The 18,423-nt window shown below is 36.5% G+C and overlaps 3 protein-coding genes across 3 annotated transcripts; 1 reads left to right on the top strand and 2 right to left on the bottom strand.

Annotated features, from left to right (window-relative positions):
• Nucleotides 1-4,299: 4,299 nt before the first annotated feature.
• On the bottom strand, nt 4,300-11,596 carry LOC104785616 (uncharacterized). The gene is made up of 14 exons (XM_087513155.1): nt 10,978-11,596; nt 10,801-10,890; nt 10,627-10,689; nt 10,272-10,358; nt 10,031-10,183; nt 9,803-9,939; nt 9,374-9,608; nt 9,090-9,200; nt 7,616-8,674; nt 7,275-7,532; nt 6,654-6,839; nt 5,390-6,544; nt 4,824-5,174; nt 4,300-4,747 (listed from the first exon to the last, which is right to left on the bottom strand). The coding sequence occupies exons 1-14, from the start codon at nt 11,392-11,394 to the stop codon at nt 4,514-4,516; spliced, it is 4,536 nt and encodes a 1,511-aa protein (XP_087369281.1). The 5' UTR covers nt 11,395-11,596; the 3' UTR covers nt 4,300-4,513.
• A 1,943-nt stretch (nt 11,597-13,539) lies between these two features.
• On the top strand, nt 13,540-17,054 carry LOC104788918 (uncharacterized). Its single transcript, XM_010514682.1, has 7 exons — nt 13,540-13,918; nt 14,187-14,524; nt 15,061-15,213; nt 15,681-15,773; nt 16,149-16,207; nt 16,508-16,601; nt 16,830-17,054. Exons 1-7 carry the CDS (start codon nt 13,570-13,572, stop codon nt 17,052-17,054), a joined length of 1,311 nt encoding a protein of 436 aa, XP_010512984.1. The 5' UTR covers nt 13,540-13,569.
• Nucleotides 17,055-17,206: 152 nt separating this feature from the next.
• Nucleotides 17,207-18,255, bottom strand: LOC104785617 (uncharacterized). The gene has a single exon (XM_010510875.2). The coding sequence runs from the start codon at nt 18,153-18,155 to the stop codon at nt 17,538-17,540; it is 618 nt and encodes a 205-aa protein (XP_010509177.2). The 5' UTR covers nt 18,156-18,255; the 3' UTR covers nt 17,207-17,537.
• Between the last annotated feature and the right edge of the window lie 168 nt (nt 18,256-18,423).

Below are 18,423 nucleotides of genomic sequence, written 5' to 3' on the forward strand. Positions count from 1 at the left end.
CTCTTTACTTGGTCTGTTACTTAATCTATGTTGTGTTTGTTGTTTGCAGGTTAGAACAAGAAGTAAAGAGACAGAGGATTTGCGAGTTCCCAAGGCTTAGACCAGCCAAGGTACGTCTCGGTGAGCTTGACCGCTCACTAGAGGTTCCACTATGAACAAAGAACAGATTACACCCTAGAATCACTCACCCGTGCAGAAAGCTTAAACCCTCAAGAAGAAATAAGGAAGATGATGAAGAACTCTCACCAAAACCCAAAACCCTCTCAAACGCTCTCTAGACTAAAGTAACTCTCTTTGTTGTCTTACTCTACTGTCTGATTGTCCTTCCCTTTAAAACCTCCTTGTCCCCTCTGTTAATTCCCGTTTTTACCCTGTAGCAGGTTCTCTTGAGCTCCACGGAAAAGCTTGTCGTAATCTGCTACTCGATAGGATGCAGAGTCCTGTGTTCGTACAAGAGACGTGGACCACTTCATTCTAAACCAACCTCTTAATGGGCTGAACACAGCAAGGCCCATCCACCAGCCCAAGTCCATAATCGTTTTGACTCAGAACATGGAGCAGAACAGAGAAGCAAGCAAAACTGAGTAGTTAGAATGAGAGAGAAAGTGGGAAGAGTCTGAATATGGGGAGTCTTCCACGTGTGATAAGAATTCACACGTGTAGTTAGAACGAGAGAGAGAAACTCCTAACATCTCCAGTGGTCTTCGTAGTCTTCATCTCCAGTTCAATCTTCATCATCAGAGAATGAAGTTTGAATACCTTCAAGAAACCTTTAGGTAGGCCTGATCACCCTCCTACGAGGTGGAGAGTCTTCATCTGCATGTTCATTCTCATTTCCATCTGCATGTTCATCTGCATCTTCATCTGCATCTTCATTCTCATCCCCCACATTGGCATCAACTTCTATCATCTCCTCGTCAAAGTAACCCTGAATATCACTCGGATTAACCTCCCAATCAATAATATTACTCGGAATAGAGTTTTTCAAAGCAGAGAAGACTTTCTTCTTCAGGATGAGAACCATTGTCTAGTTCAGGTACTGTATAGAGAATGCCAGCTGACTTTTTGGGGAAATCACAGGGCTTTTGAACATAGTTTAGCAAAGGCTGTTGCAAAGTCTTCATTTTCATCTTCTCCGACACCATGATTACTGCTGTTGGTGCGGGATTCAGCACCCCCGACATACCGAACTAAACCAGAAAGATAATTTGACTATTTAACAGGAAATCCGGTTAAGCACCTAATTAGGTTATTTGAGTTCAGTTCGGACGAGGGAAGCCCCACCTTGGAGAAGAAGAAACGACTTCCACTTCGCCCGGCGGCCGACTCAAGAGATAAAGCAACTTTACTTATTTCAGTTCGTCTCATAAGGAAAGTAAATATATTATGAATATGTATAAATAGGGAGAGACTTATCCATTGTAAGGCATCCACTATTGAATACAATTATTCAGTTCTCTTCTTGTTCTTAGCAATAAAACCCTAATTCTTTGAGATCAATCCTTTTTTCTTAAATTCCAAAGCTTAGATCGGTTTTCTTGAGAGATTGCTTCATTGAATTTGTTTCCCCCCTTTAACAAATTCATTGTAGAAACCTAGTTTCTACAACTGCCATCGACATTGTCCAGTTCAGGTACTGAGAATGCCAACTGACTTTTTCGGGAAACCACAAGGCTGTTGCTCCACGTCTTCATTCTCATCTTCTCCGACTCCATCTCCATCAACTTCTATCATCTCCTCGTCATCATCATACAAACTCTTAAAGATATCCTGGAGTTCACTCGAAGAGAATGCCAGCTGACTTTTTCGGGAAACCACAGGGCTTTTGAACATAGTTCAGCGAAGGCTGTTGCTCCAAGTCTTCATTTTCATCTTCTCCGACAACATTACTGCCAGTTGCTTCATTAGTCCCTTGAGCCACATCACCATCAAAATCGAGTTCAGCTACTACTGGTTGAACACCACTCCTCCTCCCTTCAGCCACATAAAGCTGAAGTTGGGATATCACCTTCTCGCGAAAAAGTCAGCTGGCATTCTCTATACCACATGATTACACCACTCCCACCACCGCCGGCCACCCTCCACCACCGCCGGCCTCCTTCCACTACCACATCCTTTAAACTATCAACACCACCCTTCTTGATAATTTTTCCTGCTTCTTATGTCATTCACCTAATTTTTTGAATTAGTATGCTATATTCTTAAATACATTATCAATTTTGGCTAGTGCACTAATTCTCCCCATCATCAATTAGTGATGAGATAACTATTAACTCTCTCAAAAAAACAAAAAAAAAAAAAGATTAAGAGTGCCAAATATCACGTTTTACACGACCAGACGACTTATATAATTACAAAGCCAAATATCTATGTTGCATTTTTGGATATCGTTATCTGTTTATTTGATTTGGTTTTACATACTTTATGTCACTTATTTTAGTTTTTTTTTATATCCTTGGCTTTGCTTGTGACTTGTATAATACTATAATCAACTAGATTAGGACCCGCGGTACACCGCGGTGCAAATTATTTATAACTAAAACATTTAAATTATAAATTTTATTTGTTGGTTAAATATGTTATAATTATATAATAATTTTTAATTTTATGATTTAAAGTTTAAACCATATAATACCACAATATAATTTGCTTTTTACATAATATTTATTTAATCAATTTAATTTGATATGTTTATTCTCTGTTACAGATAGTGTTAACAAAATAATAAAATGATGTTTTACCCGTGTAACACCAATTTAATGATATTTTAAATTTATGTAAATATCGACAAACCCGTCCCGCTATATAACTCCGTCCCGAGATATTTTAACTCGCACTATATCATCTTAACTTTTTATATTTATTGTCTTGTATTATTAATATTAGCTTGAGTTGCTATGTTAATTATTAAGATTGTAACCATTTACATTTTATAAGATTGGCGCTTCTTATAAAGTTTAAATATTTATAATACTTAGAATTCTTAAACGGTTGAGTATTTATCATATTTGAAGTTTCGTAAAAGTTTAAATATATTATTAATATTTTAAAGGTCTTTAAACTTTTAAAAAATTTGAAATACTTTTAATATTTAAACTTTATAAATTTGAAACTTCAGGAACGTTTAAATATTATTAACATTTTTAACATTTTATAAAGTTTAACTTTCTAAAAAATATTAATATTTATAATAATTTACCTTTTATAAAATATAAATATTTATAATATTTAACATTTTAAAAATCTTTAATAAAGATTCGGAATAAACCAAATATTTTTTTTTTAAGTTTGAATGCCTGATAAATCAAAATTTTTGTATTATGAATCATTTTGGTTTCTTTTATAGTATGACTCTAAATCATTGCCCAAATTTTTTAGGCGATGTGGGATATTATATCCGTAAATTGAGTAATATATGTCTGTTTTAAAAAATTTGTATTACATCATATGCAGGAAAAAATCACAATTTTTATTAAATAAATGTATTATTGAATAATTCAAAATAATTAAAATATAAATTCAAATAAAAATGAAAAAGAATCATATATATATATATATATATATATATATATTTAAATGAGGTAGAAAAATTTCCTTATTTTTTAAAATCTTACTTATAATTAATTTGAAATTTTTGGTAACTAATATTAAAGTCAATGCATTAAATGCAAAAACTTTCCAAAAAGTATTTTTGAGCAAAACTTGCTGCAAAAATACTAGTATAGATGCATTGTATTCTAAACTCCATTTTGAACCGTTTCAATCAAATCAAATCTACATTTAACTAACCAAAAAACAAACAACTCACACAAAACTCCCAGCTCTGTCTTATTACTTAAGATTTTTACTTGCATGAATAATATAATCTCAATTTACTTAAGAATTAATATCACATATCAAAGAAGGACAAGAAAATTTGAAAACTAAAAGAAGTTACAAAAAGTCGGTGAATAAGGAATTGTCAGACTTTGCTACTTTTCCCTTGCGCTTGGCGCCAATGAGTTTTTTATTTTCCAGAAAAAATATTATCTGTTCGCCATCGAAAATATGAATTAGTTAAATAATAATAGCATGATATTTCGAATTCAATGAAATTTTTTAGATTTAAAAAAATATATTATATATTGAAAGAGTAGTATGAGATAAGGAAGAGGTAAAAAAGCCCATGAATTTTTTATCCAGTACAGTATCTTCCTATATTATTATTTCTATAGGTTTGGGTTATGAGTTTGAATTGAGGTAATTTTTTTGATTCTTCCGCTGTTCCGCAAGAGATTCAATGCAAAAATGGATCATAACTTTTAGGTAAATATTCCTTTTTTTAGCTTTGATATAACAAAATGGAGTCGTTTTCTCCAGCATATTGTCAATTCGATTTTAAAAATTCGAATTTACTCAAAATTGAGTAAAAATATCTTAAAGTAGCTACAAATGCCCTCATTTGTTATAAACATCAACTCACTTATCAACTTCCGAGTGGGATAAATTTGATATATTCCCAGTTTGATTTGTCCTAATTCTCATCAGCCTTTCCATTCTCACTGCTAAATCCATTATTGTCCACTTCCATTCCAGCCACCTCCTTTGATGATTCACCGTCTTTGTCTGGGGCTTGGTTTAGCTGCTGCGTATTTTTCTCAGATTCATCACCATCTACAGCTCCTACTACTGAATCACTCTCCATGTCCTGATTACCATCTTCCATCTGTGGCATGTTGTTCTGGTATTGCTCATATACTCCTTGTGCCTATCCAATGCATGAAACTAATCAGTTTCGAAACAAAATATTAGTTGTTATCCAAGCAAGTAGTTTGTGTCATTACCTGGTAGAACTGGTTCATCCTATCGTGAACTATGTGTGCCATCTCTTCAACATCATGAACAAAATAAGGGTTTTCAACTTCCTCCACCGTGCGATCTGTATAAGCTGTGTTCTCATTAAGATTGAGTCCTAGCCGATCGGGTCTTTGAAGAAGAAGCTGAAACGTTGGTTGCAGCTCATAGCACTGTTCAAAGAGAGAACGGCGGCAGAACACATACAAACCGAGCCGAGCACGTGACATTGCAACTACCAACCTTCTTACATCACGTAGATGACCCACAAAGCGTGTCCGAACAAGAGACAGCAAAATAAAATCATTCTGCTGTCCTTGGAACTTATCCACTGTAGTCACCTGAGGAAACAAAACACAAAAAGTCAAAACACAGAAGTAACTCTCAGATACCTTTCTTACGGAGGGGGCATATATACCAGAAAACCAAATCCCAACCTAAATGTCTTAATTATATAATACACAAAATGTATTCTCATACTAACCAGTATTCTACAAGTCATCATACCATCTCTATCATATTAGCATCTTATAAATACTTGAGTAGGATATTTTACCTTGCTTGGCGGGCCAATGAAAGGATAGGGAGCACATCGACGGTTGATAACATCACGGATTAAGAGCTTCTGACCATTGTATGTAGTCAATATTGATATCTTATTCGCAGGATATCCTAACAATCTCATGTATATGTAGACACTGACGATATATTCAGCTTCTCCCTGATTTTGATAAAACCATGGAGATGGTGTTGATTCTCCCTTCCCCTCATAATCAGGCACATCTACCAATTGATATTCATATGAGAGTCCAGCATTTGCCCTGTGGAAGATGGGTGCTTCCTTAACAATAGAAAGGTCTCCCAAATCTCTGTATCGCCAGTTGTAGAGTTTAGCTAAGCTTGGCCTTGCTCTTCCTTGAGCATTGAGCTCAATATAAGGAATACCAAGACGAACAAACCTCGTGAACAAACTCTGATCCATGTGACTATATTTCTGGAAAGCCATATTCTTCACTACGGGAGGTAGCTGGTGGTGATCACCAATCAATATACAGCGCTTGAGTCGTGCATGACCATCTTCTTGCCTCTGAAGCAACATTGGTATGAAAGTCTCGATTTCCAAAATCTGAGCACTTTCTTCCATCAATAAGTTATCATATTTGAACCCCAACTGAAGGAAGTCTCTCCTTTTTAATGCTGCATGAGTACACGTCATTGCTACAATTTTCGCTTGTTTGGTCATCAGGTAATTTGCTCTATCAGCAGTTGACTTGAGTAGTTCAAAGGCCCTACACTCTTCTAGCTCTTGGAACACAGTCTTGAGATGAGAGAAACAACCTTTAGCTGCCCTCATGTCTTTCTCAAATGACTCCCCACTAAAGACAGGTTTTGGGGTGTCTGAGAAGAAATCTTTGAACGGGAAGCGATCTCGAACAAAAGATTGATTGTTTTCATTTCCTGCACAAGCAGCGAGAAATATCTCCCAGCGCGAGTATACATGAAGCAACCAGAAATACCCCGCTGTTTCACAAGTATATCCTACATCTTCTGGAAGCTGAAGAGATCTTGCTAGTCTCTCAACCTCATTGAGCAGTTCCAGACGCCGAACAAGCATGGCATTGACACGCCCTTGTCTGCTAAAGTCAAGATCAGTGGCAAGCTCTTGTTCACCTTGACCCAAACGAAGTAGATACCGCGCTGGTACATCTCTCTGAAAAAAGAAATCCATGTAGCATTAGTCTCTCAGAACTCCGTCAGACATGTAAACCATTAAATATTACTCCATATAATAACAAATGCAAAGAAGATGAAAGTGGTACCTCCATTATCTTCTCAAAAAGATCATTCAAAGCCTGATTTGAATGGGTAATTATTAAGGTCCTTTGAGAAGGACAGTTGTGATAAAGAACATTCAAGATTTGCACTGCTGTATCAGTCTTTCCGGTACCCGGTGGACCGACCACCATAGTTAACCCCGGCTGAATACCAGAGATAATTGCCCCAACCTGCACGAAAATAGTAGGCATAGACACGGTTTAATTACAAGTTGCATCCAAGCCATAAATATTTGGTAGATTTTCTCTTTCAGAAGAAAGGGAAGCTCCCACCATAAAGGGGAAAAATGTTTTTGATAAGGTGAATTCTCTAAATAAAATAGAATGGCATGGGAACAATATTATTCAACTCAAATCGATCAAAGAGACACAAAATAAACTAAATACTTCACGATTCAATGGAAAGAACAGGCCCAATTTTATATAGGTTATTAAGTGTCTTATATCAAACACAATAAGGCGACATTAAGATGATGAATAGTATTCTCATATGACTAAGAGGATAAATTTCTCACCATTCAAAGAAAATAGCAAAAATAACTAAAAGTTGACAAGTTTAGAAAACCAAATCAGCATACGCTCTTAGGATGTAGAAAGAAGTAGTACCTGTGTAGGTGTAAATTTAACTGAGTTCTGCTTCGGCTGGTCCTGAGGATAAGGCCCTGGGTCAGGTGGGGTATATGCCTCAACAATAAGTTTCTCCTTTGGGGAAGCATCCACCATATTAACATTGTCTGCTGGATTGACTTCAGATATCTTATTTCCAGAAAGAGCAGAATTCCCTTTTAGTGTCTTAGGAAGGGTGATTCGAAACGGAGGCCTTGGATCCAGAGATTCAGCACCATCAGCATTGGTGAAAGACACCTAATATGCACAAATTATGAGAGACATGAAAAAAAAGAACAGTTCTAGAGAACACATAATATACCAACAATATAATCACTAACCTCATAATCTGGAAAACTTTCACTGAGATGATTTGCATCAAGGAAAGTATCTTTGAAGTCGACTGTTTCCAACAGGTTTGGCATATTAGGCCACTGTGCAGCAGAAGGGTTCCCATACCCAAGAAAAACATTATGCAACCACTCCGGCACAATACAATATTCATTCATGAGATCTCTGATAGATTCCAGAATAGCCTTGAAGTTGTTCTCCTTTGGTTTTCTCCTCATTAGCACATTAAACGTGCTATACACATCCTCAGCACCTTTTTCAGCAATGTCTGTAACATCTATGTGATACTGTGCAGCATCTAAAGCAACAGTCACAGTCCTCATTTCACCTTTAGGGGGCTTCCATTCGTCCCGTTTAACTCTTCCAGTAAAATCATTCATCAGATTACCCTCCTCATCGCGGATATCGATGATTTCACAACCACGAACATACTGAAGCCCTAATTTCTGTGGAACTGTAGCCTTCTCAGCTTCCTCTGCACCTAATGGCTCAAATGAAGGGCGTATACAAAGCAAAAACAATACATCATGCTCTTTAAGAGAATTCCATTCAGATCTTATCTGTGATCTGTAACTCTTAATACTGAAAGTAACTTCTGCAGTCACAGATGAAGGTTTCTCTTCTCCAATATTAGGCTGCTTCACCTGAGCGATTTTGAAATCATTAATCGGAACCGCCATTCGTGACCAACCACGAAATCCAGTGTCCCCCTCGTTGTTTACGTGTGCTAGAAGATGGGGCACAGCTTCCTGTATATCTTCACGAATCTCATAGGTGGATTCCAGACGGAAGAGATTAAAGTTTCTAAGGAGGTAATCATGGAGTGTTAGAAACTGAAGATTAAGCTTTGGAAGAGCTAGGCAACCTTCCCCAGAATAGTTAATGCTTGGAATAACACTTTCGTCCCACATGATTTGCTCATTTGGGTACAAAGGCAGAGCGTTTATGGCTTCTTTCTGAGACTGTTGCTTCTCAAAAGAGGAGACAACGACCTCAGTCAAAAAATCCTTACTATCCGCCCAAGGATCATGTCCTGAAACCAGTTTGAGCTGCACAAAAGTAAATAAAAGTGAGAACCGCCGTAGGTGGCCGTAAGTGAAACTGTAAGGCAAACAGAAATATATTTTTTAAATACAGTTGCATATTTCCCGTCCAATCTCTACCGGCACAAATTCATCTCTTCACTAATTTCTCACACTACTCTGCGTAATATTATACTACAATGGGAATTTACACAAGCAGATATTAAACGTCTACATTTTGATTCAACCCATAGATCCTTTAGCATGTCACTCAGACTTTATATTGTATTCTTGCTAACCATTTTGCCAACGGTATTCACTGAAGCTCACAACTATAAGACCTTAGCAAGATTCCATAATGATATCCTCAATCCCCACGGAGGCGCTAAGATAAAAAAGATTCACTTGTGAACCTCCAAGAATAAGTTTTCCAGATATATACCTTTGAGCAGACAACATCCCTTAAATCTTCAAGAGAAAGCACTGACAATCTCCTCCGAAGATCAGAACTCTTGTGAACAGAACCAATGTTAGCCAAAGACAGATCCCGCAACTGAAACAAACAAGATAACAACAAATGTAAGAATTGGGGAAGAGTCCCTCCCAAAAATATTAGAGAATAAGGAAGAAAGTAGAACAATGACTTCAAATCCAACAGAAACAAAACAAATTTTCTAGAACACAGAACCAACTATCTATAATCAACCATAATTACCAGGACAATACCTTAGGTATTTTCTTGAAGGCAAGTAGCTGAAATGCCATAAAACGATCGTAATGAAATTGAAGTGCTTCATCATCAGTTAATTGTGTCCCATCATGGTCCTTTATCTCAAACTTTTCATAGAATTGTAGCAAGTCAACTAATTGGGCGAAAAGCTTCCCCTTCTCATGTTTGTATAGTGCACTCAGTCGGCATTTTGCAACAACAGCTATATCTGCCACAAGAGGTCTTAGGTATCTGTGAAAATCAAGAGGAAGATAGAAAAAAATAGGGTCCAGTCAATGAATAGTAATGGAATGGACAGCAAATGACCCAGCGTATCAAGACTAAGAACTAGATATTATCAGGACCAAAAAAAAAACTTAAAACGCTGAATACATATTTTGACCTTGTATTATACAAATAACTTGCATCGTATGGAATATTTATACCTTCTTGTTGGTAGTTGGTTCAGCATGTCAATGAGAAATTCCATGAATCTCTCACAATACAAGACAGAAGAATCATCTGCCAATTGAGATCCAGCGGTATCATCAACTTCATCCGCAAAAACCCCGTGATCAAGCACCTAGAAAGAACGATGTGAATTTTGTATAATTATGCGAAAGATTATTTGAAGAACATAGAACACTATAGCCAATAAAAACAGGCCTATATACCTCAACGAATTCTTCTATTAGGCCTCGAACAAAATTTGCTTCAGGTGATGAGGATAGATCAAATTTCTCTCCCTTTGACTTTGCTTCCGCTGCCCATTTCTTTGATGACCTCTTCCACTTTTTTATTAAATCAGGCTGAAGGCAGAGCTCCATCTACAGTTGTGGGAATCAATGATGATATCAGAGCAACTACAAAATATTTCACCATCCTTAAAAAAATCCATGTGAAGGTATCCCCTACCTGGAAACGTCCATAAGACAAACTGTGCCAAGATTGTAATCCTGCTACACTTAGAACGATCTCATTAACCACCGCGTCTTCCAAACTCTGTAACATCATCACACAGTTAAGAATATTGAAGAAAATAAATATAGCACAAGGATATAAATTGTGCAAAAGCATGAATTCAAAGGTTGTCCGCGTGGAATAAATATCTTGACAGACATTTTCACTGAGTAGCACACAGTTATATGGTCCGCGAAGACCGCTTACTAGTTACTAGATCATGTATTTTCTATTCTTGAGCCATGTGCAGCAGCATTCTACAAGTACTTGCTACATATATAACAAAATTTATGCAAGAAACAGAACGAACCTGGAAAGCATTAATCATGAAGACCAAATAATTTGTCTTTTCAGCAATAGTCAAATCTCTTCCCTACAAAGGTAAGCAAAAGACAATATGAATATACGATTGGCCTAACATTTAGCGATTATCTCAAACAACACTAGAATCATAAAAACCAAAACAAAAAGGTAGACCACAAACCTCTTTAAGACGAAGAACCTTCTGAAGAAACTTCTTGAACAGATCGTCTCGATCATGAAAGCAAATCCAAGCTGCTACATTCTCCCGGAACTACAAAGCGTGAAGAAGCAATGTCAAACAATAATGCTCTCACCATATGCAACACAGTTAAATACGAAAGAGAGCAAGATTAGTTACCTTCTCGTTAATCATAAGAATCATCGACATAACATGCTCGAACGTAGCCGTATCAGGATCAAAATTAGGCCAAAGATAGTTCTCCAAGTACTGACTCACTTCCAGAATCATAACTCGCTGAAGTGGAACAGGTTTACGACCACTAATTACCTTAAGCTCCGTCACATAAATCTCCTTCACCACCTCCGGATCGAACGGTTTCTCAGGCAGCTTGCCGCCAGTCTTAATCCAGCTCTCCTCAGCAATCTTCGTCAACCTATCTTGCTGAATCTCAGATAAAGTGATGGAGCTCGGCAAATTAGATCCAGGTTTTGACTCTAGTGGCCTCTCAGCGGGATGGCTAGGTAACTCCAGTGGATACTCAGCCACTCTGTGGCGCTTGAAGTCGTACGTTCCGGTTCCATAGACCTTCGTCATTACTCTCACGCGAAAGCTCGTTGCTCGAGAGAAGTGTGAGAATCAACGCGACATACAAAGAACGAAGAAGGCTCAGAGAGTGGAGAAAAGAGTAAGTTGGGGATTTTTAGGGCTTAAGCCTCGCGGAGGTGAATATCATCGTCGTCGCAGATAAAGGCGGTGTTTATAACCCGACTCGAACCGACCCGAATGATGCTAGTTTAGTTTCAGCTGGACTTGGGCCGATATTGGGCTGAACTGAATGTAGCAATAATATTAGTAAGAAAAATTAATTAATAAATACAGACTCCCAATCTCATCTTTAACAACCTATAATACCAAATTAACCAAACCAAATCCAAATTTTGTGCAATTAGATCAAACAATCTGATAATTCATTACTATTCATCTAATATAATTTCATCAATATTAAAAACTAAGAGTATTTTGCAAACAAAAATTCATATCTAGTGAATCTAGTCCTTTCTGGAGATTGGAATCTGGGAATCTGCCACCATTTTTGAATCTTGCAAGAAATATACCTTCTATGAGCATCAACATTCCCAGTAAATACCTTTTCATCCAATACTTCTCTACTTGTACGCCGTAGACGTGTTTGCAAGTCTGCTAATGAATGGTACTGATTGGCCTCATTATCTGCATTAGTTGCATGATCATCTCCACTACATTGGAGGCCTGTGACCATATGGAATTCTCGTATAGAGAACCTCATAGGCTGTCCGCCTATATGAAATCACAGCTCGTTCTTTTTCTTCGTCTTAAACCGTTTTGAGAGAAGAAAATGAATAATTTTTGCAGAACATCGAAATTTTCTATTATACATCTTGATCAAAGGACCCATAAATGAATTCTCTATTCGTAAGAATAGATCTGGGCCAATTATGTTTTTAATTTTCTCCACAAGAAGGAGGGATGAATAATTGGTGAAAGATGTTTTTGGTACCGTGGACTCTTCTCCTATTGAGTATGTTAATATAGGCAGATTGATTTTAGCAACTTCTCTCATATTTGTACCTAACAGTGTTAAAAAGAACAGAAAATGAACAAACCTAAGAATCAAAGTGTCAAAACAAAAGGAACAAAATATGATGAATGGAATTTCGTTCAGACTAGCAACACCCCTCATTTCCTTAAATCAATGCTATAAGGAAATGAATTAATGATTGTGTGCATAAAAAACTGAATATTGGACCAAACTAAATCGATTTGAACCAAAATTGGTCTGTTCATATATAATTTATGCAAATATCTATACAAATTTCCAATGTCACCAAGATTAAAAACTAAGAGTATTTTGTAAACAAAAAAAAAAATTGTCAATTATTATAACTCTGAAAATTACAAATCAATGTTATCAACTCAATAGTAAAATCAGTTTATAAGGAAATGAATTAAGGATTGTGTTCATAAAAAAAAAATCTGAATTGAACCAAACTAAACCGATTTGAATCGAAATTGGACAATATATATATATATATAAACTCCCAATTTCATCAAGATTAAAAGCTAAGAATATTTTGCAAACAAAAAATCAAATAATCGGTACATTCTAACTCCAAAAATTGCAAGTCAATGTTATCAACTTAATAGTTAATTTTATTAATGTATAAGGAAATAAATTAAGGATTTTGTGAATAGAAAAACTGAACTGAACCAAATCAAACCATTTGAATCATAAATTGGTCAATTCATATCCATATTATGCAAATATCTATACAAACTTCCACTTTTATCTTTAACATCCTATAATTGTTGGCATAAACATTGAACAAGCCAAATTTAACCAAATATAACCAAAATTGAGCTACAAAACTGAATTTCTTATGAGTAAAAAACAATAATTTGTACTAAACAAACCAAACCAAATCCAGTATTGTGCAATTAGATCAAATCAACTTAAATTTATTACAATATATATATATATATATCAATGTTATCAACTCAAATAATAAATTTATCAATGTATAAGACTGTGTGAATAGAAAAATTGAATTGAACCAAACTAAACCGATTAGAATTAACAATTGGTCGAGCTAAAAAATTGAACGGTAAAACAATTCTTTTACATGGAAAATGATGAAATGTATGGGTGGTGATGGTTGCATCCACGGGTGTGTGATTAACCCTCTTGGCCACTCCCAGAAATGGCTAACCAGCTCTTCTCTTCACCAATCCATGGCTTCTTTCAACCACTCTTGGCTCTCTTCTCCACTAGCCGATACTCCCTCTTTCTTCTCGTCTCCATCTCCAAAACCAACATCCTTGAAACTCTCTGTTTTCCGAACTCGGAGCAACTCGTCCTCGTCGGAACGCTCGTCGGAGGTTGAGGTCGACGTCGATCCCGTGAAGCTAGCTTTGAAGAAAGCAGAAGCTTATAAGAAATCGAAATCAGAGGTAGAAGAGCGAGATAAAAATGCTAGTGATGAAGTATTGCCACTCTCGGTTAAGGCTGCTATGCAAAAAGCTAATGATTATAAGAAAAGGAAAGAGCTTGGAACTGATGTTGTCGAGGAACCTAAACCCAGTTCAGTAAAAAGTAAAAACCATATCTTTTTTGTTCACAAGTCTTGAGTTTGTAGTTCAATGCATTTTCCCAATTGGCTTTAGTATCATTCATATGGGTTGATTTTATTGTAAAGGTTGGTTTTCTATATGATTTAGAAGTGAAGTCTTTGACTATTGAAGTGCTTGTTCATGGTGTCAATATGTGCAAAGTTAATATTTATTTGACTTACATATGTTAATATGTAATCAAAACATGATCCGGAGAGCTTGATTCTTTTGGGTTTCAGGTAGTACAGAGCAAAGTCTTGTTAGATCATCAAATAAGGTTGTTGAAGATAATGATGTTAAGAAGAAAGAGGTGAAAGTCTCCAGTATTGATTTCATGGGGCTTGGCTTTGCTGATAAGAGAAGCACAAGAGGGCTTCCAGCTGGACTTGTTCCTGTTGTAGACTATCTTCCTGAAGGAGGAGACTTACCTGAGGTGGAGTTTATTGTTGGTGATAAAACAAGATTTGCGGAGAAAGAGAATGATGTCAAGCAAGAAGGAGATGGAAACTCTGATGTGTATAAGCCCAAAGTTTCAACGTGGGGAGTTTTCCCAAGACCTAGCAACATCTCCAAGACGGTATGTGATTGGCCCATCTAAATAGATGTCTTATGCATCTGGATTAGTTGTACCTAAGAACTCAAAGGGGGGGAAAAGTTGCTTGTCCAATGTTGTTAAGTTAGGGTATGTAGAGCCAATTACTACAGATTATTAAAGGTAGGAGTAACAGAAAGGTTTCATGGATTTCCTTTAGCAATAAGTACATTTTGGATTTTTGGCTATGGTTGTTACTTCGTATTCTGAAATGGGAAAAGATACAGATAGCTCTTTGAATTGTTTGAGTAATTCGTTTCTTGTTGACGGTATGCAAAAATTTATTCCTCGTTTTAAACTAAATGATAAGGGAATGCATGTATATGTCCTACAACACTATGTTTTCCAAATTCCAAGTAGCAGTTGCAATAGGTTTCTGAACAACTTGAACCTCTAAAAGACTAAAACTAATCCATTTATGAGCTTGGGGCTAATTTTAGCTATAAGAATTTGCATCTTAACTTTGGTGGAATGTATACTTTCCTGAGGATAGAGATATATACTTTTTTTTTTTGTTTAAGTTTGGTGGTGGAAGGACTCTCCAACCGGGGGATTCAGTTGAAACCGCTGAAGAGAGGATTGCGAGAGAAGCACAGACAAAGAAAATGCTCGCTGCCTACAAGAAATCAATCGGACTGAATATTGATCCCAAACTCAAACTTGAGTGTGAGAAGGTACTCCAAAGACATTTTTGTTCTTCTTTGAGGACAGACCTGATGCTGAAGTTAATTTGGAAGCTTTAAATTTGGATGTAATATCGCAAAAATAAATCTCATTTACAGAGTAAATTTGCTCTCAATGAGAATGCTCCAAGCTATATCTTATAAATTTTAAGTTGCTTTCTTTAGAATCTTATATATAGGATCATATCAAGTATATGGGTTCAACTGAAACTATGACTCCTGTTTTCTCAAGCAGATTCTCTTATTTTAATAGCTAAGTTAGATTTACACGTTGCCACGTTTTCGTAGAAAGTTTTTAAAAAATTGATTTGAGTGGAGAAAAACTAGATAGAAATATATACTCTATCTACAGGCATGTTCTGCATCTATTTGTGCATCAAGATAGCTAGAAATTAGAATTGTTTTGCTCATTCATCTACTTCTTCCCTTAATTTTAACACTTTCTTTAATTATAACAGGCAATAGAGAAAGGGAACTCTCTTATGGATTCGGGGAAACTCAAGGAAGCTTTGCCATACTATGAAAAGGTCATGGAGAAAATAGTTTTTAAGGTAATTTTTCCAAATCTGGTTTTTTTATTTCATGTCTATGTTTCTGCATTAATCTACTCATACAACTATTCTTCTGCATATGCCTCACTCGTTCTGATTCCATGAGACTTCTTTACTATCTATCCGCAGCATGTATGTGGAGCAAAGAATCCAACTATCTTATATTACAACCAACCATTCAATCTATAAGGTTTTTAAGAACCTAATTATTTTGCATTACCTTGTTATGTGATATTCTATCGACATCTTAATCCATTGATCCACCTAGTCCTAGATACCGAAAGAAGTAGTTATTCAGAAGATGATGTTACTTGTATGTTCTTATGTTCGCTCCAGTAGATGTGACCTTAACTAGGTACGAGTTTAGTTGTGCAGAGTGAGCTTCATGGACAAGCGGCTTTGCAGTGGTCTATATGTCAGGATTCACTTCGAAAGTAAGTTTTTCTCTCTTTGTATTTCTCTTGATGCAACTACAGGGTGACAAGTATTTCTTCATGAATATTTGACTTTTTAATAGCCTCATATAAATTCGTATTTGTAAATCATTGTCGCAAAACTCTCTCAAGCTCTAAAACTTCCCAAGGAAACCGCAAAATACTTGAAGCTTCCCTGTTATACTTACCAAGTTGATGGTTATTTGCGAATGTTCTAAGATATTCTCAAAAGTAGTCTTGTTGACTACTGGTTAGTATTTATTGGCTCATGTGCCTTTGTTGTTGTGGAGTGACTGACAGGGAAGATAAGGCAAGGGGCATGTATGAGAAGCTTCTATCCCACCCAAATCCGGGAGTGAGCAAGAAAGCGAGGCAGTTCATGTTCAGTTTCCAGGTAACACAAATCACTCCCAAAAGTTTTATACCTACTAAGCACAAGTGTAACACAACTTGTGTTTTCTCTCTGACTGAGATCGGACAAGTGCCATTCAACTCTATTGATTTGCTTATTGTGTGTTTACTGATAAAAAGAAGTGTTGGCTTCCCGTAGTGTTTTCTATCATCTGATTTAGGCAAACAGTTTCTCTTAAAAATGTGAGGGTTTTTCATAACACACTTGTAGGCAATGGAGATGCTGAAGGTGAAGGGGTCGAGCTACATGGAGGGAAACACTGGTTATCAGAACTACTTTGAAGCCTTTGTCAAAGATAATGTGAATTATAAAGCGCAAGAGGATAATGAAAGAGAGGCAATGGGTATAGATGAGACACTCCTATATGTGATTCTGCTTGCGTCTCCGATTCTAATGGTCTTTGTTGTGGCTGCACAGAGAGGGAATATGCACTGAAACGCACAAATTCTTGTCAACTTCTTACATGTAAGTGTTGTAAATACAATATAGGTAATGTGATGCAACGCAGCTAAGTTAGTCATTGTTTAATTTGCAGCTATTCTTGACGTAAATTAAAAAAATAATATTATTACAGTTAAGGATCATCGTGCACACAAAGGTTTTCTTATTAATTGAAAGAACATAACAGAAGATGAGAGTCAAACTCCAAAAGAATAAATAAACGAAGCTAATTGATCCTAGTTTCTTATACCTTTGGATGAGTCTGATACTTCATCTCCATAAATACAAAAACATATAACAACACCAACTAGGAAAAGAAGTATCATTGAATAGAGAAATTGAAATCCACCTTTAAAACTAGGAATCCCCAAGTTGACTCAAAAGTCTTAAATCACACTTTTCACATTTCATGCAAAACCCCTGAGTGTCATAACATTTGATCATCCATGGTCACACATGTCACAAAATCCTGACTACTTACTTCTTGGTCTGACCCTGACCAGCTGTCGAGCCACCTTTATCTCCTCCGGCAGCACCTCCAGCTCCACCCGCACCACCAGCATTAACCGTTGTGACTTTAAACCTTTCATCTCTTAGATCTGATGGACCCAAATTAACCCCTTTAGAGGTGAAACGTGGCGAACGAGCACTGAGACTCCTCTGCATGGTCATTGACTTTGTAGGAGGAGGACGAGAATCTTGTTTGATTTGGGACACAGCGTCACCAATTTTGTTAAAAAAACCAACAAACTCGTCTTTAGCTCCACCTGGAAACATCTCTTTCAGCAGCTGAAGTTGTCCCACGTAAAGCTCTCTCATATACTCCAATACCATTAAGACTTTCATGTCCATCTTTGATCTCTCATCATCGTCACCATCACCATCTCCATTATAATCAACATCATCGTTTTGTTCTTCATAAACTCTGTGGTAGCTATCTCCCATGTCGCTGTATTGTCTCTTCATACTCCCACTTCTTAGCCTTGTGGATTCATGGTCATCGAACAATCCGAAGAAGAGACTGTTCTTGCAGTTGTTGTCTTCGGATTGGTAATTCAGAGAGCTGATGCTAAGATGTTTCTTCCCCATAGGCATATTATTCTCACAATCACTACAGAAATAAAAAAGTTGGTCAAATCTTTTGAGCTTCTAGCGTATTCTTTTGTTTTGTCTTGTTTAAAAGTATGTTTCAAGATCTGATGAAGAAGGGAACAAAAAAGAGGTTTATATTTAAAAAAAAATAAAGATTTGGAAGCAAGAAATTAAGATGAGATCTTTTACTTGTTCCCGACTTGTCAACACGACGTTGCCACGACTTCTTCAACGAAGAGACTAGATGGGTCCGACGCATTTGATTTTTTTA

Source organism: Camelina sativa, chromosome 5 (genome assembly GCF_030686135.1).
Source record: "Camelina sativa cultivar CO46 ecotype springtype chromosome 5, ASM3068613v1".
NCBI classification, from domain to species: Eukaryota; Viridiplantae; Streptophyta; class Magnoliopsida; order Brassicales; family Brassicaceae; genus Camelina; species Camelina sativa.